General features: G+C 42.9%; 1 protein-coding gene across 1 annotated transcript in view; it reads left to right on the top strand.

Moving 5' to 3' along the window:
- LOC126425325 (tubulin-specific chaperone cofactor E-like protein) overlaps positions 1–22413 on the top strand; it is an 84088-nt gene that overhangs the window by 55322 nt on the left and 6353 nt on the right. Inside the window, exon 7 of the mRNA XM_050088306.1 lies at positions 13376–13572. Within this exon, the coding sequence (XP_049944263.1) occupies positions 13376–13572 (197 nt within the window). The remainder of the gene's footprint in view (positions 1–13375; positions 13573–22413) is intronic.

The following is a 22413-nucleotide window of genomic DNA, read 5'->3' on the forward strand; positions in this document are numbered from 1 at the left end:
TACACTGGTAGTTTGTTCATTAGGCATCAGTGCAGGTGCAAACATATCGAACACCTGTTAGAAGCCAAGAAGTGCAGTATCAACCTGAGTGCTGAAATATACAGCCCTTTTGGGTCTTACGGACTAACAGAGCGAACAGGGTTTTGGTCAAGATCATTTTTTTGTGGAATCCAAGTTGAACAGAAGACATTTGTGGTCTCCAGATGGATCACAATACATGAGCATAAAACATGCTTCTGTTCATGTTGCATATGCTGCCCACACTGCATTACTCACGTACAGTGTTTGCCCTACAGTTTTATCATGTATTATATTTTTTGACACTGCCAATCTTAGCTCAAATTTTATGGTGTTTTTCATATTGTCACATTGGAACCAGAATCAAGTCCAAAGCCAAAAGCAGGGTCAGCAGTGTACAGCCAGAACAAAACTGAACTCCTGGAAGAAGAGTTCTGCTGTTTGACGATCATCAGATATTGCAGAAAATACAAAAATTACAAACATTAGATATTTAAAGACCCTTCCAGAAATAAGTACTAATTAACAAGTGCTGGTGATCGAGTTTGTACTGGCAACCTGCAGCAAACCAGGCAACGATGCTGACTACTACGCCACACTGCTTTTACCACGGGCTAATGGCAGTACCATTCTATTAAAAGAGACTGGCTTATGGATCATTATTGATTAAGACTAGCTATTAATTAAAAATAAAAGTGTCTGGTTAGATGTTGTTGTTGTGGTCTTCAGTCTGAAGACTGGTTTGATGGAGCTCTCCATGCTACTCTATCCTGTGTAAGCCTCTTCATCTTCGAATAACAACTGAAACCTTACATCCTTCTGAATCTGCTTACTGTATTTGTTGTGGACTGGCAAGACAGCCAATCCACTAGGATGGGAGGCCGAAGGGCACGAGTTTAAGCTCACGCAGGATGGCGTGCTGTCTGGGACAGGACTAGGTCTGTATAGTAGCAAAAATAGTACGTAGCTTCTGGAATACTTAACTTTAATCCATAATTGGTGAACATCGGTCTGACGGTACATGCATCACAGGATAAATAGCAATTGATAATGGCACCTTGCTAGTTCGTAGCAAATGACGTAGCTGAAGGCTATGCAAACTATCGTCTCGGCAAATGAGAGCGTAACTTGTCAGTGAACCATCGCTAGCAAATTTGGCTGTACAACTGGGGCGAGTGCTAGGAAGTGTCTCTAGACCTGCCGTGTGGCGGCGCTCGGTCTGCAATCACTGATAGTGGTGACACGCGGGTCCGACGTATACTACCGGACTGCGGCCGATTTAAAGGCTACCACCTAGCAAGTGTGGTGTCTGGCGGTGACACCACAGTATTCATCGCTTGGTCTCCCTGTACTGTTTTTACCGCCTGCACTTCCCTCCATTATTAAAGTGGTGATCCCTCAGTGTCTCACAATGTGTCCTATCAACTAATCCCTTCTTCTACTCATGTTGTGCCAAAACTTTATTGTCTCCTATATTCTATTCAGAATCTCCTCATTATTACATGATCTACCGACATAATCTTCAACGCTCTTCTGTTGCACCCCATTTCAAAAGCTTCTGTTCTCTTCTTGTCTAAACTATTTATCATCTGTGTTACATTTCCATAAATGGCAACCGAAAGTGTAAAATCTATTTTCGCTTTTAGGAAATTTCTCTACTTCAGACGTCATCAGTTATTTTGCTGCCCAAGTAGCAAAACTCATTTGTTTCCAAATCTAATTCCTCAGCATTACCTGATTTAATTCAACTACATTCCATTATCCTTGTTTCGCTTTTGTTGATGTTCATCTTCTATCCTTCTTGGAAGACCCTGTCAATTACATTCAACTGCTCTTCAGAGTCATTCACTGTGTCTGAAAGAATTATCTCATTGGCAAACCTCTAAAGTTTTTGTTTCTTCTCCCTAAACTTTAATTTGTATTCCAAATTTTTCTTAGGTTTCCTCTACTGCTTGCTCAGTGTTCAGATTGAATAACTTTGAGGGATAGGTTACAACCCTGTCTCACTCCATTCTCATAGTGTGTATGTTTGTGTTTGTTTGTGTGTCTATCAACCTGCCAGCACTTTCATTTGGTAAGTCACATCATCTTTGTTTTTGGATATATTTTTCCCACGTGGAATGTTTCCCTATATAAAAATAGAGGGAAACATTCCACGTGGCAAAAATATATCTAAAAACAAAGATGATGTAACTTACGAAATGAAAGCATTGGTATGTCGATAGACACACAAACACACACACAAAATTCAAGCTTTCGCAACCAACAGTTGATTCATCAGGAAAGAGGGAAGGAGAGGGAAAGATGAAAGGATGTGGGTTTTAAGGGAGAGGGTAAGGAGTCATTCCAATCCCGGGTTTGGAAAGACTTACCTTAGGGGAAAAAAGGGACAGGTATAAACGCGCGCGCGCGCACACCCATATCCACCCGCACATATAGAGACACAAGCAGACATTGTAAAGGCAAAGAGTTGCTGAAACTCTTTGCCTTTACAATGTCTGCTTGTGTCTGTATATGTGCAGATGGATATGTGCGTGTGTGCGAGTGTATACCTGTTCCTTTTTCCCCCTGAGGTACGTTTTTCCGCTCCTGGGATTGGAATGACTTCTTACCCTCTCCCTTAAAATCCACATCCTTTCGTCTTTCCCTCCCCTTCCCTATTTCCTGATGAAGCAACCGTGGGTTGCGAAAGCTTGAATTTTGTGTGTGTGTGTGTGTGTGTGTGTGTGTGTGTGTGTGTGTGTGTGTGTTAGTGTCCCTATCACCATACCAACGCTTTCGTTTGGTAAGTTACATCATCTTTGTTTTTAGATATATTTTTCCCACATGGAATGTTTCCCTCTATTATATATAAATGCACAATATTGTTAAAACTGCTACAGGAGTCAGGATTTGCGAGTAGTGAGTTTAATGGACGAGGGATACTGCATTGCAGCATGCGCTAAGTTGGAAATTTGAGTCAGTCAGGGACAGTACTCAGATGGCCAAAGCAGTTAAGGCAACCATTCGCGAGAAGCAGTAAATCCAGGCAGTTCAACACAAGTTTTCAAGTTTTGCCTTTGCATTACCACAGTGCCCAGTGTGGCTCGCCATCACCCTTTCTCACCTATCGTTTCCACTTTCTTCCCTTCCCACTGTTCATGTTTATATTAAATATGGTAATTCCACATAACGTTGAACCAAATTTAAGGTGTGACATGCAGTCACATGAAACGCTTTGACCATTTTATGAAATTACAAATTTTAAATGCTGCCATTATGGTCACTGGACAAAAAAAATTTTAGTCACTTGACATTCAGCAACTCAGTTTTATTTATGCATTTCGAGTAAACTCATCTTCTGCAAAAGGATAAAAAAGCCATGAAGAACCACAGTTTATTTAAAGCAAAAACAATAAAATGGACAAAAGTTAAAAATTGACATTAAAATGAACATACCAAAGGAGGTAAGGTGCTTCATACACCCGCATGTCATCATGTGTGAGTTACCAATTTTATATTATAATTGAGTATAGATTTTGGCATTGTTTACAAAGCAACAAACATAGCAATCAGGTGATACAGGTACTAGCACAGCATGACAGTGGACACAAATGACAAGCTAGATGAAGATGCAAAAATGTTTGACAGCAATGTCAAATTATACAGCAAAAACCATAAATACATCATTACAAAATTCTGAATGTAGAAAATAATGATGCATAAAAACCAAACCTAAGGTAAAAGATAAGGGATAAAACAGGTGAAGGCTAGGCAGTGCAGCAATAATGTGTTATGTTACATGGAGAAAGAGAAGCAACCATGTATGATACATTTGTATATGGAGAAATCCAAATTAGATTAATCTATTGAAATAAAGTATCGATAAGTAAAATTAAAATGGTAAAATTGAGGGAACTGTGGTACACACTGGCACCTTTGTTTCATTACAAAATGCGTAAACAGTGAGCAAAGTAATGTAGAACCTAACTAAATGAATACAATTTTCATAATAAACAGCACTTGAATTTGCGTACACAACAGCCTGATAGGCTAACTTCAATGCTAATTAACTCACAAACAGCACAACAAATCATATTTTTTCTTAACAATTATTTCTCAGTACAACCCCTACAATGCAACATTCTTACAAGCATTTCAGACTATGTCCATCTCCTTAGCTGGGTGCTCAGGTTGGCAGAAAGCTGAGTGAGAGGTCCGGGTTTGATTACTGTCCGGGTTGGGGATTTTCTTCACTTGGGGACTAAGTGTTTTGTTGTCTTCATCATCATTTCATCCTCATCGACATGCAAGTCACTGAAGTGTCACTAGCGGAACGGTCCATCCACCTGTGGGCCCTAGCCACATGCACATTTCATTTCATTTTTTCATACTGTTTCCAACCATCCTGAACAAGTATTACAAGTATTATGGTATTTGATCTTAATTGTAATACCAAGGCATGTCCAATATCCTTGTAAAAGTGGCCTACAGAAGAATAAAGCTATTGCTAGTACTAATACCATTATTCACAACACATTTTTCAGACTGTATTCAAATATACCATTGAATGTATGTGCAAAATTATATCACTGTATGACACATAGTTTAGGGTATATGATATTATAACAGCTGTTATAAACATGAGAATTTGATTTTTGCAAGAATCAGGGGTGGAGGGGGGGGGGGTGGGGGGGAGAGGAGATAGGAGTTACTCTTAGGAGAGAACAGCTACATATCCCTCGTGGCCAGTGGTATAATCCCTCATTGACAGGGACCTGAAAAATGTGCATTCGCAATAAATGCGAAGATGTAGTGTGGTGCAGATCCAACTGACATTTTTAAACACACAAACTACGTATGGAAGCAGGGGAAAAATAAAATTGTCTGTAAATATGACCAGGTATACCCTTTATTTGCTACCATTTACATCAGTGGATTGTTGCAAACATTTCTTGAAGTTGAAGTTGTCATACATGCAGCTCCATAGGTCCTCGTCAGTGGCTGCAACCAGTGGCTCGCTTGAGTTCTTGAATACTCATGATATGCCTCTGGAACATACTGTCTTTCGGGAACCTCCACAGGAGAAAGTCTGGCACACTGATGTCAGGCAACTGAGCTGGCCAAGTGATGTCTCTGAAATGAGAGAGAATAGTTCCTGACATTTTATAAATCAGAGCCATACTCTTTTGCATGGCGTGTGCTGTTGCTCAATCCTGCTGGAAATATAGGTTTTATTGCCAAGCTGTTGTGACTTTTTGTCAACAAAGCCTCCCAACGTAGTCACTTACATGAATCAACCATCACTGTTTGTTCATTGTCATTTTCAAAGATATACGGTCCTACAGTTTCCAAAGCAGCAACACCACACCAAACCTCCTCTTTAAGAGAGTGCAAGGGGTCTTCATGGTGTCCCTTAGGGTTCACTGGTGACCAGCACCACACGTTCTGTTTGGTTACCCAGCAAGAAACATGAAAATGTGCATTTGTTGGTCATTGGCAAATTATTCAGAATGTCTGGGTTTTCCTGTAAAAAACCACTCATCATGAGAAAGCAAGTCTCACTTCCTTGTCTCTTTTGTTAACGTGTTGCACAACCTGGAGTTCGAAAGGGTGGAATTTTATCACTTTTAGCATTATATTTAAACTACTACTACTGATGCCTAAAATGGGAGATGGCTGGCATGCCGAACAGCAAAGACTGTACAGAAGCTTCCCTCACTGTCTGCAGGTTCTGTGGCATCCGCACTGTTCTGGAGCTCAATATTTCATGTCTACCATGCTATCAAATTCTTCAAATTTCTTTACCCAAGCCAATATGGTACTGTGAGACAGTGCATGTCTGTGTTGACCAATATCTTAACTGCTGTTGATAGACACTCTGCACTTCCATAACGGAAGGTAGAAAGGCGTGGCACATTCCAGCATTCCACTGCAACTGATATACCATGGTAGCACATGTCACGAAACGCAATCTCCCCACTCCTCTACCATGCATTGTCGTCGTCCCCCCTCCCGTCCCCAATTATGACTATCTATTGTGGCACCTTGTCAGCATGCTGTTTACATTTGAAATGTGAGTGTTAGCTCTGCACCACCCTGTTGATGTGAATTCTGCCTCAAAATGTGAAATTACATAATAAATGTTATATCATAGTGAACTGAATCCAGATGAACTATTCTATCAAAGATAGTTTGAAATAGCTTTATTTATTGCATATAAATATAGGTGGTGTTGGCCATCAACTGATGAAGCCAGTTTGGGAAGAGAATGTGTATAAGACTGCATTTGCAAAATGAAGAGCACACCTACTTACGAATGCAGCGATGCGTCACTGCGCTCGCAAGTCCTGCTCTGCTTCAATGTCAGCTGCGGGGGATTGAATGGTTTCTATAAGATAAACGTCATGTATGGCAACATAGGACACAGCTGTGAGACCTAGTGTCTGAGAACAGAAAAACACACACATTTGTATGCTAGCCCAAGTTAGTATTATGCAGACATTTAATGTGATAGATTTCAGTGGCAGTGGAATTTTGACCTATAGTTACATTGGATACCGGTAGAAGTCAGGCTGAGCTGTATTGTTTATGACGCTACCACCAACCTCAGCAAGCAATTGCACTGTAAGCATTGCCGAGTGCATTGTGCACTTCTTTGTTTTGGGGTGTGCATTGCTCACTGTTTCCTTTACCTCTCGTGAAATGAGTGGAGAGACTATCCTCCGTCTCCAGAATGAGAGTTTCACTCTCCAGCGGAGTGTGCAGTGATGTGAAACTTCCTGGCAGATCAAAACTTTAAAGGTTTGCAGGAGAGCTTCTGTAAAGTTTGGAAGGTAGGAGATGAGGTACTGGCAGAAGTAAGGCTGTGAGGACGGGGTGTGAGCCTTGCTTGGGTAGCTCAGATGGTAGAGTGCTTGCCCGCGAAAGGCAAAGGTCCCGAGTTCAAGTCTCGGTCCGGCACACAGTTTTGATCTGCCAGGAAGTTATCCTCAGTCTGTCGGGTAAGAGCACAACTCTCATTTCACCAGAAGGGATCAATAATCCCTGTGATCTGATCGTGTGTCAGTTCTGCTTATGCAGAAATGTAGAACAAGGGTACAGGCTGGCTGCCCTACGAGAGTGAAGCAGCACTTGTTTCGGTTCGACTTCTGCTCTTAATTATCTTTCCAGTTGCATCTTCAGCACTCTGCAATATGCTAATCTGGGTTCATATGCTGCAGATTCAAAATCAGAGTTGTGCAGATTTTGTACCTACCAAATTGAGTGGGAAAAGGAATATAATGTCAAGAAAAACCTTAAATCAGAGAATCGCCCTGTTCACAGGCAAGAAAATGCTGCTACTTCTCAACAGAATCATTTGTTAAAGGCTTGTAAAGCTCCTCAGTGTCTTCTGTTAATTTTAGATTAATCTTTGCAGTTATCAGACTCAAGTATGGCAACTTTAGTAGAGAACACGCTTCAGTCCAGAATAAACCTGACCGTGTGCCTAATACAAATATGTGTCCCTTATACTTTTCAAATATTAAAGAAAGTCACTTTGAATTAATAACAGTACAAGTCAGAGTACTTCGTTTTGTTGTCCCTTTACCACATAAAACACTTCCCTAACATTGTCTAAACTCACCTAGTCTTATGTCAACAGTTAAGCTTGATTTGCAATCATACTGAAGTAATCATTGGTATATGTTGTTTTTCCACATTAATGAAACCGGTAATCATTGGTTATGGAAGCCTTCTGATTTAAATTCTTATATCAGTATGCCTCTCCATGAATCCATCATTATTGCAGCACACATTTCCACGAAATGACTGAATTACTGAAACACTTTTCCTATATGATGAGACATAACACTTTCAATTCTTAATTACACTGTCTAGCAAATTCATCATACTACTTATATACAATGTGGCTGTGCTCGACCACTCCATGCTGAAGCCCAACAGCGATTCTCCTGCCTCCACCAAGACAGCCCTTGACCACTACTGCATTGTTGCCATTATACAGCAAGACAGTGTTCACGCAGAGAAAAGGTGTGCTCAACTTCAAAAGTTCCAGATGTCAGCAGTAAGTAAGGAGCACAATACATTACAACGTCAAAGATATTGGTTCTCCTTACAAGCTTAAATATTGCCAAAATAAAAAAACAAGCAAATACCATTTCGGGAAAGAACTGTTGAAGTTTTTGAAGAAAAAAAAGAAAGAAAGAAAAGAAAAAATTCCACTTGACAAGCTCTTAATAAGAAGTATTTTTTTTCTGTTTTATTATTAGTATTTTATTTCCAATATCCACTTTCCTTTACGAACAATTTTTGTCTTTGGGAAAGTCGTGTGACAATCTTTTAAATATGTAAATATAACCATTTTTACAAAAATGCTGATTTCACCAACAATTAATGCTACATTTTCCAATCCTCAGTCACTTATACATATCTGTGGCATCAGATTGGTCACAGAGTTGTTTACACGTAGTCAGCCAACCAGCCTCCCACCATTACTTTATGGGATCGATTAAAAATATGTCAGTTCAGTCTTTAACCCATCTTACACATAACCTAGCGTCAGTAGGTTGGTTCACCTAAAATGACACAACTGATAGAGCTGTGGGGGTAGATATCACTGGGTGCTGACGATTTACATGGCCACAACAAGAAAGCAAATAAAACTCCTAAGCAATATCAGTAGCATTTGTTCAAGCTTTGGAAAGTGATTGTCCTTTCTGCAGTCTGCCTCCTACTGGGGTGCACAGGGAATGTGGGGATATGTCAGTGAGCTGCTGGTTGGGTGGAGATGAAACACATGATGTGGTATGTGAATCCATTCTTGCTATGTTGAATGGCAGGACAGCAGCTGATATGTAGGTACCAAATATCAAAAAAGCCATCAGCTGTAAGTTCATTTCAACCTATTTTATAGGCTATCAGTTTCAGGAGTATAATGCACAGTCATCAGGCCCTCTGTTCTAGATAGTGGCTGAATTCTTGAATGACAAATGGTATGTAAATCATATGTGAAAAATAACCAACCTTCGCACCAGTTTATGTAAGCACAACTTTAGCACACTTCGACAGCTAGCTGTTGCTACAGTCGTGCACACGTAAACTGGTGCAAAGACTGGTTATTTTCTGTGTATGATGTACATACATTTTGTCACTCAAAAATTCGGCCACTATCTACAATAGAGGGCCTGATGACTGTGCATTATATTGCCGAAACTGATAGCCTATAAAATAAATTGGAGTTTATGGCGGTTTTTATATTTATTACACACGATGTGATGCTTGCCAGTAGGGAACAGAAGATGAGGCAGTTGTAGTGCAGTTCTAACTCAATGTAGACAGTGGAGCAAGTAGGGGCATGTTTAAATCTGAAATAAACTAGTAAATAACCACCTTAGCTACTATTATGTAAAGTGTGTATTGCCATTACCAGTTACATTTGTAAGCCTACCAACTTGTTTTGTGCTTCATAAGTCTTGTAGATTTTTCTTCTTCAGCAGTCTTGTTTTGGTGTTTACTAATTACTCTAAATAATTGTCGAGTGACTGCACGTGACACCATTGAGTGTAATTTTCTCTTCGTGTGTGTTTATTTTTGTTAAATACTATTGATGATCGACTTACTTGCAATGAATTGCATAGTGTTAACTACAAAGGTCAATAAGCTAAATATGCTGCGAGTTGTGTAACTAAAATTCACAAGTCTCCTTTCATAATTCCACAAATGGCTGATTAATAAGCAAGTGCACAAGGTCGTAACTCAATGCAAACATAATTTAATTACTCAGATTAACTAATATAGTGAGTATACATCCTAAAAGATCATCACCCATGAATGACTGCCAAACATTCAGTTGATGATATGTTAGATGGCAAAGAAGGTACACTTTATGAAAGGTTTTGTATTTAATCATGTCAGACGCATTGTGCATTTATGAAAGGTAAAAGCACCAGAGAGGCAATCCAGCATTACTTTTAAGAGGGGAAGCAAGGCTGGAAGAACAAACAAGGTTCTTTCATAAGATTTGCTGACCTCCAAAAAGTGTTTGACATTGTAAAACCGTGCAAGATGTTTGAGATCCTTAGAAAACAGTGTAGGAAAGACAGGTAAAGTACTACAGTACAAGAATGAACAGAGAACAAAACTAATGTAAGACACAGAAAGAAGTGCCTGGAAATAATAAGGGCTAAGGTACGGATGCAGTCTTTCTCATCTGCTATTCAATCTGTAAATTAAAGAGTCAAGGAAAGACAGTTCGAGAAGTGGGATTTAGATTCAGGGTGAAAGGATATCATGAAAAACATCTGTCTATTAAACTCTGAAATTATGTTGGAACGGGACTGGAATATAAAATTTGGCACTTCAGAAAACTAAAAAATGTAGTATCTTATAATGTAAATAAGTCACAGTCAGAATTCATCAGTTCATACAAATATCTGGGTGTAACAAGTTGCAGGGACATGAAATGGAACACTGTCATAGGTTCAGTCGTAGTTAAGGCAGGGGGCAGACATCAGTCCATTGATAGACTAGTGTGTCTATCCCCACAGTAACATACTACAGGAATGCACGTAGTCTACAAAGAAGACTGCTTACAAAGCACTCATGTGACCCATCTTAACATATTTCTTACGTGTGGCGCCCCATACCAAATTGCACTAATAGCATATTGAACATATGCAGAAAAGGGCAGCACAAATGGTAACAGGTTTAAAAATGAACACACATATTGGGATTACGGTTCCACATCAGCTGTAGAAAATTTGTGCCCGGAATGGGACTAGAACACGGATTTCCTGATTATCGCGAGCACTTCGGCTATCCGAGTACACTTCCAGGAGGGGCCCAAATCTCTATTTGCCCTGGTGTCTGCTCTCCCTTATGCTCACATTGTATTACTGTGATTCCCACACAATGTGAGACACTGTTCTCTGTTGTCAGTGTTATCTGACCCTTAGGAGAGCATCTTGGAGATGCTGAAAGAGCTGGACTGGTTAAGGCTTCAAGATAGGTGTGAAACATCCCATGAAAGCCCACTTAGTAAGTTTCAAGAACTAGCTTTAGTGATGAATCTAGGAATATACTACCACCTTCCAGCTATTGCTCCCCATAAGAATCGTGAGCATATGATTAGACAGCTTACAGGAGGCACAGAGGCATTTAACCACTTCATATGTAAATGAAATGAGAAACTTGTACAATGAGGAATACCCTGTCACGTGCTTCAGTGATTTGCTAAGTATGAACGTAAAAGTAGATCAGGGAATGACTTTCATGGTACCAGAGGGAGCTATAAAAGGCAAAAATTGGAGGAGAAGATAGAGATAAAAAATACATATAATAAACCGAGCGAGGTGGCACAGTGGCTAGCACACTGGACTTGCATTTGGGAGGATGATGGTTCAATCCTGTGTTCGGCCATCCTGATTTAGGTTTTCTGTGATTTTCCTAAATCATTCAATCATTCCAGGCAAATGCCATGATGGTTCCTTCGAAAGGGCTCGGCCGACTTCCTTCCCCATCCTTTCCTAATCCGATGAGACCGATGACCTAGCTGTCTGGTCTCCTTCCCCAAAACAACACTACTCATCAGCTGCACGTATAATAAATAGTGTATCTCATCAAAAGTATCCAGATACCTATCCACTCTCTGGTCATTAATATGGGGTGTGTCCAACTTTTTTTTTATGACAGCTTGAATTCTGCTGGGGATACTTTCAGTGAGGTGTTTAATGTCTGTGGAGGAATGGCAGCCCATTCTTACTCAAAAGCCAAAACTAGAGAAAGTGGTGACGTTGGACACTGGGGTCTGGAATGAAGTCAATGGTCTAACTCAACCCAAAGGTGTTCCATTGGGTTCAGGTTAGACTCTAGGCAGATCTGTCCATTTCAGGAATATTGCTGCCCACAAACCATTTCCTCACACATGGTGCTGTATGACCGTGTGCGATGTTGTACTAATACAGACTCCAAACTGTTCCATTGCTTGTGCAGTGCACGAGCTGTAAAATGTGTTTGTATCCTTCTGCTTGTAGCATTTTCTTAAGCGCAATAGGGGGCCGTAACCAAACAGATCAGCCGACCACTGTGGCTGAGCGGTTCTAGGCGCTTCAGTCCGGAACCGCACTGTTGCTTGCAGGCATACATTCAGTCAAGTGCTGGAAGGTTTCTTGGAGAATGACAGCCCATTCTTCTTCACAGAGTGCTGCAGTGAGGAGAGGTGTCGATGTCAGTCAGTGAGGCCTGGCACGAAGTCGGCGTTCCAAAACATCCTAAACGTGTTCTGTAGGATTCAGGTCAGACTCTCTGCAGGCCAATCCATTACAGGGATGTTATTGTCATGTAACCACTCTGCCACAGGCCCTGCATGTGAACAGGTCCTAAATCTGTTTTGAAAGATGCATTTGCCATCCCAGAATTGCTCTTCAACAGTGGGTAGCAAGAAGGTGCTTAAAACATCAATGTAGGCCTGTGCTGTGTTACTGTCACGCAAAACAACAAGGAGTGCAAGCCCCCTCCGTGAAGAACACGACCACACCGTAACACCTCCACCTCCGAATTTTACTATTGGCACTACACACCCTGGCAGGTGATGTTCACCAGACACTCGCCATAACCACACCCTGCCATAAAATCGCCACATTGTTTACCATGATTCCTCACTCCACACAACATTTTCACACTGTTCAATCGTCCAATGTTTACGCCTCCTACACCAAGCGAGACATCGTTTGGCATTTACCGGCATGATGTGTGCCTTATGAGCAGCCACTTGACCACGAAATCCAAGTTTTCTCACCTCCTGCCTAACTGTCATAGTACTTGCAGTGGATACTGATACACTTTGGCATTCCTTTGTGAGGATCTGTCTGTTACACGTTACAACCTCTTCAACTGTCGGCGGTCTCTGTCAGTCAACAGACGAGGTTGGCCTGAATGCTTTTGTGCTGTACCCATCTCTTCATGTTTCCACTTCACTACCACATCGGAAACAGTGGATGTAGGGATGTTTAGTAGGGTGGAAATCTCTCATACATACACCCAATCACCTGACCACGTTTGAAGTCCACGAGTTCCGCGGAGTGCCCCATTCTGCTCTCTCACAATGTCTAATGATTACTGAGGTTGCTACTATGGAGTACCTGGCTGTAGGTAGCAGCACAATGCATCTAATATGAAAAACATATGTTTTGGGAGTGTCTGGATACTTTTGATCACATAGTGTAGTGTAACACTACGATAAGGGTAAGGGCTGCTCTGAATTGAAGAGGTTGGCACAGGAGGACCCTAGTTTATTCCAGAATTCTGTTTAGCTGGGAATTGGCCACAGTCTTCTCTCAGATTGCATCTGAAAGAGAACTTTTGCAACTGTTGACAGGTGCGAGTGACCCACGGCGAGAGCAGCGAGGTGCGCAGCATGCTGGTCACCCAGATGGTGTGCGAGCTCAAGCAAAAGCTCAGCTCCTTCTGCGGGTTGACGCCAGGTCGCATGCGGCTCTTCTACATCGACCAAGACATTGGCACCCCTGAGGAGATGATCTACCCCAATAAGCGGTTGTACTCCTACAATATCAGGTAAGCACTGGGTGGACCTCACTGTACGAACAACTCTGACATTAGAGGTATTTTACTTGGGTGGCCCATGTCTCAACTGTACTGATAAATGCTAAATCGGATACCTTGTGGATCCATCCTCTTTGATTACAGATGTCAACTTTCGAAAGCAGAACAATGTAATTCTCAAAAAACCTCAAGAAAATCATATTTGAAGATAAAATCGAACAATGGAAACTCCATTCAATAAAATTTTTCTGGTTTTGTGACCACATTGTCAATATATATAAAACTACCGACGTTTCGGTCTATGTTCCGAGCAACCTACTTCAGAGTGTTTTTGTTTACTCCTGAATGAGAAAACTTTATTTCTTATATACCTGCTGACATGGCTGTTATCTAATAGATATATATCTATAATGGATATAGAATTATAATTTTTTAGCAAAAATGAAATCTTGGAATTTTTACTGTTTACATGGGAATGCAAGCATTCACAACAAATGTAATGTTGGCATATAAATGCATAACATCAAATAGAAAATAAAATACTTTTTTAATTGCTAGAGATTGAAATAAATATGTGTGTGTGTGTGTGTGTGTGTGTGTGTGTGTGTGTGTGTAAGGTATAAATAAAAATAGCTGATGATTAAAGTGTGTCACCTTTTTTCTCCAATTACTTAATGGTTGTTGAATGCCACCTAACCAGAAAATAAAATATCAACACTGTAGGAAAAGATAAATTGCTACTTACTGTAAAAATAACATGATAAGCTGCAGACAGGCACAATGAAGACACTTACACGTAAGCTTTCAGCCACAGCCTGCATCAGAAAAAAGGGACACACACACACCATTCATTCACACAAGCAAGCACACTTCACGCACACAGACTGCCGTTATCATTGTGGCCCGAGCTGCTAGACCTGACACTCATATGTGTGTGAGGTGCTCTTGCTTCTGTGAATGAATGGTGCATGTTTCTCTTTTTCCGACAAAGGCTGTGGCCGAAAGCTTATGTATAAGTGTATTTTAATTGTGCTTGTCTGCAACTTAACATGTTATCTTCACAGTACACAGCACTCCCTTTGCTTACATTGTTGATATTCCTATCTGGAGATGCCATTGTTCAAAAGGCATTTTGCATGTCCACATCAAATTTTAATTTATTTTCATACAACCAGTAATTAAAAATAAAAATATAATAAATATGTTATATTACTATTAAGAAATTATAATTCAGTATTTGTTGATTAAGATTTCTATTTGTTAATAAATATAAAATTTAAATAAAAGTGTTTGCTGCTAGTGAGATTTGAACAGGGAACTTGAAATTAAAAATCTATGATATTATGCACTGAGCTACCAATGAATAGATTTATAAGCTAGAAATGCTTTCTACTTAACAGCACTCTGAAATCTTCTTGTCTTTAGAGGTTATATTTTCAACGTTTTCTGAGAACTGCATTGTATTGCTTTAGGAAACAGATGTCCAGACATTGACCCTCTTTCTTCTCCTACCCAGCCGGATGTCAGCCAGTGGCTGAAGGTTCCGCCACCTGCTGGTCGTAGGGCTTCTGCGTCGTCGTCAGCCTCCGATGCTCCTTCAGAGAAGCTCTCCCAGCCCTCTCACCCTAAGGGCAGACGCGAGAAGAAGGAACGGCATGTGTCCAAGAAGGACATTCCGGCGGTTTCAGTGCCGCCTGCTGTACATAGTCCTGGCTCTGGGGGTGAGGTGGAGATCCTCGCCTCTGCCGCGGATCTCGCCCTCACGGAACCCTTGGGGGGCCTTTCCTATGGCCTCAGCTGACTCTCCCCCGGTGGCAGCAGTTGGCTCTGAGGCGCCGTCTGCCTCTTAGTTGCCTTCACGCCCTCCCAGTCCCTTACTGCTTCCATTCTCCAGTGGAATTGCGGCAGTTATTTCCGCCACCTGCCTGAGCTCTGGATGCTTCTGCGTGCTTCCCCTGTTCTCTGCATTGCTCTGCAGGAAACTTGGTTTCCAGCAATGCGGACCCCCGCCCTTCGTGGTTATCAGGGATACTATAAGAACCGTGCTGCCTGTCAACGAGCATCAGGTGGGGTTTGCCTTTTTGTTCACCACTCTGTCTGTAGCTCGCCAGTACCCCTTCTGACACCTTTAGAGGCAGTCGCTGTCAGGGTGGAGCTCTCACCAGCTATTACTGTTTGCTCTTTTTACATTCCTCCGGATGGGGAGCTCCCCCGACATGTCTTGGCTGTGCTGCTGGCTCAGCTCTCGCCACCATTGCTGCTTCTGGGCGATTTCAATGCCCACAACCCTCTATGGGGTGGGACTGTCTCCGATGACCGCGGTCGTGCCGTGGAGCATGTGTTGGCTCAGCTCGACCTTAGCCTCTCGAACACTGGTGCTCCCACGCATTTCAGTATGGCCCATGGCTTGTTCTCGGCCATCGATCTCTCTCTTTGCAGCCCCGGACTTGTCCCATCCCTCCACTGGAGGGTGCATCCTGACCTGTGTGGTAGTGACCATTTTCCCATCTATTTCTCACTGCCCCAGTGTCATTCTTCTGGGCGCCTGCCCCGCTGGGCTCTCCACAGGGCTGACTGGCTGGCTTTTACTTCCGCTGCAACCATTGAGTCTCCCCCACAGGGTGACATTGACGAGGTGGTCCGTGTCTTAACCAAGTCAATCATTTCGGCGGCCGAGGCTGCCATCCCCCGCTCTTCTGGACTCCTTAGAAGGAAGGCTGTCCCCTGGTGGTCGCCAGAGATTGCTGAGGCTATTCGCGACCTTAGGCGGGCTCTCCAGCGTCATAGGCGGCACCCGTCTCTAGAGACCCTCATCGCCTTTAAGAGGCTCCGTGCCTTGGCCCGTTGCCTTATCGCACGGCGTAAGCAGGAGTGCTGGGAGAGGTATGTCTCTTCCTTGGGCTCCCGTGTCTCCCCCTCGCTTGTGTGGTCCCGGATCCGGCGGATTTATGGATACCAGACCCCTATGGGTGTCCCTGGGATCTCCTTGGACGGCACGGACGCTGCTGCCATTGCTGAACACCTTGCTGCGCACTTTGCTCAGAGCTCTGCGACTGCCACTTATCCCCCCGCCTTTCGCTCTCTAAAGAAGCGAGCCGAGCAGACGCCGTTATCATTCCACACGCATCGTTCTGAAAAATACAATGCTCCTTTCAGCGAGAGGGAATTCCTCGCTACCCTCGCCGACTGCCCTGATACGGCACCAGGACCAGACTGCATCCACACACAGATGCTGAAGCATCTCTCCCGGGACTGCCAGACACACATCCTCACCATCTTTAACCGCATTTGGAACGAGGGCGTGTTCCCGTCGCAATGGCGAGAGGGTCTTATTGTCCCCATCTTGAAGCCTGGTGCGGACCCACTGGCGGTGGACAGCTATCGTCCCATTACCCTCACCAACGTTTTGTGCAAATTGCTCGAACATATGGTGGGGCGGCGTTTGTGTTGGGTCCTTGAGTCGCGCGGTCTCCTCTCTCCATCCCAGGGTGGCTTCCGTCGGGGCCGGTCTGCTGCGGACAATTTGGTGCGGCTGGAATCTGCTATCCGTATGGCCTTTGCCCGACGTCAGCATCTCGTTGCTGTATTTTTTGATCTGCGGAAGGCGTATGACACCACATGGAGGCATGACATCCTTGCTACGTTGCATGAGTGGGGTCTTCGTGGTCAGCTCCCGGCTTTTCTTCAAACCTTTTTATTGCGCCGCTCTTTCCGGGTGCAAGTGGGTGCCGCCTCTAGTTCATCTTATATACAGGAAAATGGCGTCCCGCAGGGCTCGGTGTTGAGCGTCTCCTTATTTCTAGTGGCCATTAATGGTCTGGCTGCAGCCGTGGGGTTGTCGGTGTCTCCTTCTTTGTATGCCAACGACTTCTGCATCTCCTTTAGCTCCACGACTACAGGAGTCGCCGAACGCAGGCTGCAAGTTGCCGTTCGCAAGGCAGCATCATGGGCTCTGACTCATGGTTTGCAGTTCTCTGCAGCCAAGACTTGAGTTATGCACTTCTGCAGGCGTCGGACGGTCCACCCTCATCCTGAACTTTCCCTCGACGGCCACCTGCTTGAAGTGGTGGACACTTGCCGCTTCTTAGGACTCATCTTTGATGCCCGGCTCACATGGGTTCCTCATATTACTCAGCTGAAGCAAAAGTGCTGGCGGCACCTCAACGCCCTCCGCTGCCTGAGCCACACCTCTTGGGGTGCGGATCGCTGCACGCTATTGCGATTATACAGAGCCCTTGTGCAGTCCAGGCTTGATTATGGGAGCCTGGCCTATGGGTCTGCATCACCCTCAGTGTTGAAGTTGTTAGACCCCATACACCACTGTGGAGTTCAGCTTGCCACTGGCGCTTTTCGTACGAGTCCCGTGGATAGTCTACTGGTGGAGGCCGGGGTTCCCCCACTGCAGATTCGCCGCCATCGACTGCTCGCCGACTATGCTGTCCACGTGCATTGCTCGCCGGGCCATCCCAATTGTCGCCTGCTATTCCCTGCCATGGTCCTCCATCTGCCCGAACGGCGACCTAGGTCTGGGCTTTCCATAGCTGTCCGCGTCCAGTCCCTGCTGTCGGAACTGGGGTCATTCCCTCTTCTGCCTCCCTTCCGGGTCCGTGCACCTACGCCTCCCTGGTGTTTGCCCCAGCCGTCTGTCCATCTGGACTTGGCAAAGGGACCCAAGGACTCGGTTCCGCCTGTGGCCCTCCGTCGCCGTTTTCTTGTGCTCCTCGCTTCATTTTCGGGCTGTGAGACTGTCTTCACTGATGGTTCCCTGGTTGACGGTCGCACTGCCTACGCTTTTGCTCACGCTGCCCATGTTGAACAGCACTCCTTGCCGGCTGGCTACAGTATTTTTACTGCAGAGCTGGTGGCCATATTGCGCGCTCTTGAGCATATGCGTTCCTGCTCAGGTATGTCCATCGTCATCTGCAGTGACTCCCTGAGCAGCCTCCAGGCCATCGACCGCTGCTATACCTCTTCTCCTCTGGTGTCCTCTATTCAGGAGTCTGTTTCCGCCATTACCCGCTCTGGTCGTTCGGTGGTCTTTATTTGGACGCCAGGTCACGTTGGCATCCTGGGGAACGAATGTGTCGACAGGCTGGCCAAAGGGGCGATCGACGCCCCAGCTTTGGAAATCGGCCTCATGGCTCGCGATCAGCAGCTGGTGTTGAACCACTGTCAAGCTATTTTTCTATGGTTCCATTCTCTAACAGCACGTGGGAAAGACGAGCACTTAAATCTTCTGTCTAAGCTCTGATTTCTCTTATTTTATCATGATGATCAGTTATCGCTATGTAGGTGGGGGCCAACAGAACATTTTGGCCGTAAGGTGCTTGGGATGTGGACTGCTGAGTGGCGTGGCATGACATCCCCGAATAAACTGCGGGCTGTCAAGGAGACGACCGATGTGTGGCGCTCCTCCCTGCGGGCTTCTCGCAGGGACTCTGTAATCCTGTGTCGGCTCCGCATCGGCCATACCTACCTGACGCACGGCCATCTTTTGCGTCAGGAGGATCCGCCCCTGTGTCGGTGTGGGTTCCGGCTGACGGTCGCCCACATTTTGCTGAAGTGTCCCCGACTGCACACCCTCCGGCAGTCTTTTAATCTCCCAGGCACTTTGCCTTTGGTTTTATGTGACGATGCCTCCGTGGCTGACAACGTTTTAAATTTTATCCGTGGCAGTCCTTTTTATGGTTCAATTTAGGGCGGTCCTGCACCTTTCCCTTTCTGTGTCTTTTGTCCTCACGTCTCTCCATATTTGTTGCTGTTTTGGTGTGTCGTCGGATGGTTGACTCTTTCCCTTTTTTTTGTTCTTGTGGTCAGTCAACCAGTCTCCGGCCATCTTATTTTCTTCTGTTCCTTTCTGTCTGGTGTTCCTCTGTACTCTTCTTGTCTGTAGTGTTTGTTGCTGCATTTCTGTCCTTTTAGTGCCTGGGGGACGTCTCCTCCCCCCTTTGGTTTTTCTCTGCTTCGCCGATTTTCTGCTCGCCTGTTTTTGGAATGGGGGACTGATGACCTTTGGTGTTTAGTTCCCCTTAAACATCCCAACAACCACCACCACCATTGACCCTCAATCCTGTAAGTGAGAAGAAAATCAAACAGGGCAAAGCAGTTTCTAACATCCTTTCGTAAGATTTGTTGCTAATTATTTATTTATTTATTTATTTCCATCACAGCTTTGATTCAATTCAGTCGGTCAGCAATTTTGGTCTTTTACAGCCATCCTCATACCATTTCAGATTAGGTACAATGTACTGTGTCTGCTTTGCCACAGTTAAAATTCTAATGTTGAGGCATCCATACTTTGCGACAAAGCTGAGACATCACAGTGTAACTAAATCTCATGCTAAACCCATTTTGTTCAGTGGACTGAGTCATGTCAAGTGTAGTATCGATTCTGGTATTCAAAATTCTCGTAAAAATTTTGTACGGCTTGCTTTCCTAAGTATTAGGATTATTTTGGGTTTATTCTAATTTCTTGGCAGTGTTCCAGTGTGTAAATAACCTGAAAATATTTTAACTAAATGCTTCATAGATTGTTCATTCATCAGCTTTAAAACTTCAGCTGAGAGGTCATCACTACCTGAGGCAGTTCCTTTTTTCATCTTGTCTGTAGCATGTTTTACTTCTGAGGGGAGTATTTCTGGGATTTTGCAGATGCACCCAATTCTTCTAAGATTAAGTTATCATCATTGACTTTGCTGTACAGGTTACTATAAAAATTTCAGATATAGTTGAGTACTTCTGCATTTTCTGTAATTCAGCCTTGATTTGTGTCTAATGCTATTAGTTGTCTCTTTCAAATTGTAAGCTTTTGCTTGACTGTCTTTAAACTAGATTTATTTTCAAAACTGGCTTTCAGCATATCTTTTTCATAATTGTGTCTTTCTTCATGCTGTTTCTCAGAGCCTCCCACAGTGTTGTGTATTCTGCCTTATCTTAGCTTCTCCTTTCATTTTTCATCTCTTGTCCATCAACCTTATCATTTTATTTGGTTGATTTTGAGATCTACGTAAACCTCCTACTGTTTCAGCTGTTATGATTAGTACCTATGTTACTGCTTCTGCTTCCCTTTCTTTTAATTTTCCCATAATTCTTTCTTGAAATTCCTTTTTCCATTCTTTGAGATTTTTGACATATATTTTCTTTCTCACTTGTTCTGCAAATTGACCAATCTCTCACCTGTCATTTCTGTCATTTATTCCATATTTGCCAATAACTGAATCATGTTCCTTGCATGTTCCAACTTTGGCATTTAAGTCACCAATTATGAATTTATGTAAACAATGCCTTGCTTTTTCATGGGTTTCTGTTGGGCATCCATAGAAGGACTCTGTCTCTTCATCAGAATGACTGTAAGTAGCTGCATATGCTTGAACTATTTGGATTTTATACCTGTCTGATGTCTTTAGGACCAAACGTGTGAAAATTGCAGTGTGTTCACACATTGTGCTTCAGATCTATGCATGCATATTTACACGTATTCTCAGAAAAAAAGTAATAAAAATTTCACTTGTAATATAGCAAAGTAAATGCTCCTACTTGTCAGTGTGAAAAATACAAATGTAATTTCTGATTTGATTTTGATTAGCTATAAGCAGACTTAGAGTAAAGTTATTGAGATACTTTCTTCATTGATAAGAATACCGAGCTGATTTTAAAATGACAAAAAACTTTCTCTCTTCTAACATATTCATTTTCTTCCATTTCTTTGCATGGTGAAGGATTTGGAGCTTATCATTAATGTTCTTGGATGTATGTTTGTTGCTTAAGATACATTGTGAATGCACTTTGATTATTCCATATGTTCATCCAGAGCTATTTTGAGTGAAGCTGGTGACAGTATGTCACCCTGTTTGACACTAGTCATGATTTCACATTCTTCCAACAATTTCTGTTAACAGTACTCATGTAATGCAGTCTAGTCCTCAATTCTTCTTGGTTTTTCCAAGAGTCTGTCTGCAAGTGGAATTATATGCCTTCTGTGGAGTACACAAAGGCTAATGTCATCTGTTAGGATCTTACAGAACTGCGTTCCAGCTATTCTTTGAGGATAAAAATCTATTCTATAACATTCTCTTCCTTTCCTAAAGCTCACTTGATGGTTTGCAAGAGTACTTTCTATCTGTTCTTCTCTTCAGGAGGAGATACGTCAGGATCTTGTAGCTGACTTCTAGTAGTGTTATTCCTCTGTAATTGTGTTTGCATCCCAATTATTTATAGGGACACATGCGTGAGTAAAAATATCGTAGCAGAGTAAACCACACAAGTTGATTAAAAGTTCTTTACTGTACTCCATGACCAGTTTCGGCATTAATGCTTAAGCCATTTTCTAGTGGAATCTGAAAGCGACATTGTAAGTTAATAATTATTTGTGTAACAATAGTATAAAAGTTTCTACATGAAAAAACTAAGTTCATGCATGTGCAGAATAAGTGCAGAAAAATATAGCTTACCTTGTGCTTGGGTGAAACAGTCAGGTAGATTTAAAAGTGATGTGCCCAATAATATTGTAGAAAAAAATGGACATTCCTTGGTTATAGAAACAGTGTATTTTGAAATCTTATAAATTTTAAATTACAGGCTTTATCAGTGAGAAGATAAAGGTAGCTGTTGTTCAGATTTAATTAAATTTTAAAGTTGTTGGTCTGGGTGTACCGACCACTGTAAGTGTAATGTTACATCGTCTAGTGTGAGAGGGAGGAAGTTAGAACACAGGAAACTGTAGTGACTGCTGGAATTTCATGGTTGCAATATGGACTGCATACAATATAAGGTCATGTTCACTAACAACTAAATGCAGTCGTAAAATGTCTATTGCCTTTAAGCGAAGCTATAAGTATGGAGTGGCATACATCC

The sequence above is a fragment of the Schistocerca serialis genome, chromosome 10 (genome assembly GCF_023864345.2).
Source record: "Schistocerca serialis cubense isolate TAMUIC-IGC-003099 chromosome 10, iqSchSeri2.2, whole genome shotgun sequence".
Classification (NCBI taxonomy): domain Eukaryota; kingdom Metazoa; phylum Arthropoda; class Insecta; order Orthoptera; family Acrididae; genus Schistocerca; species Schistocerca serialis.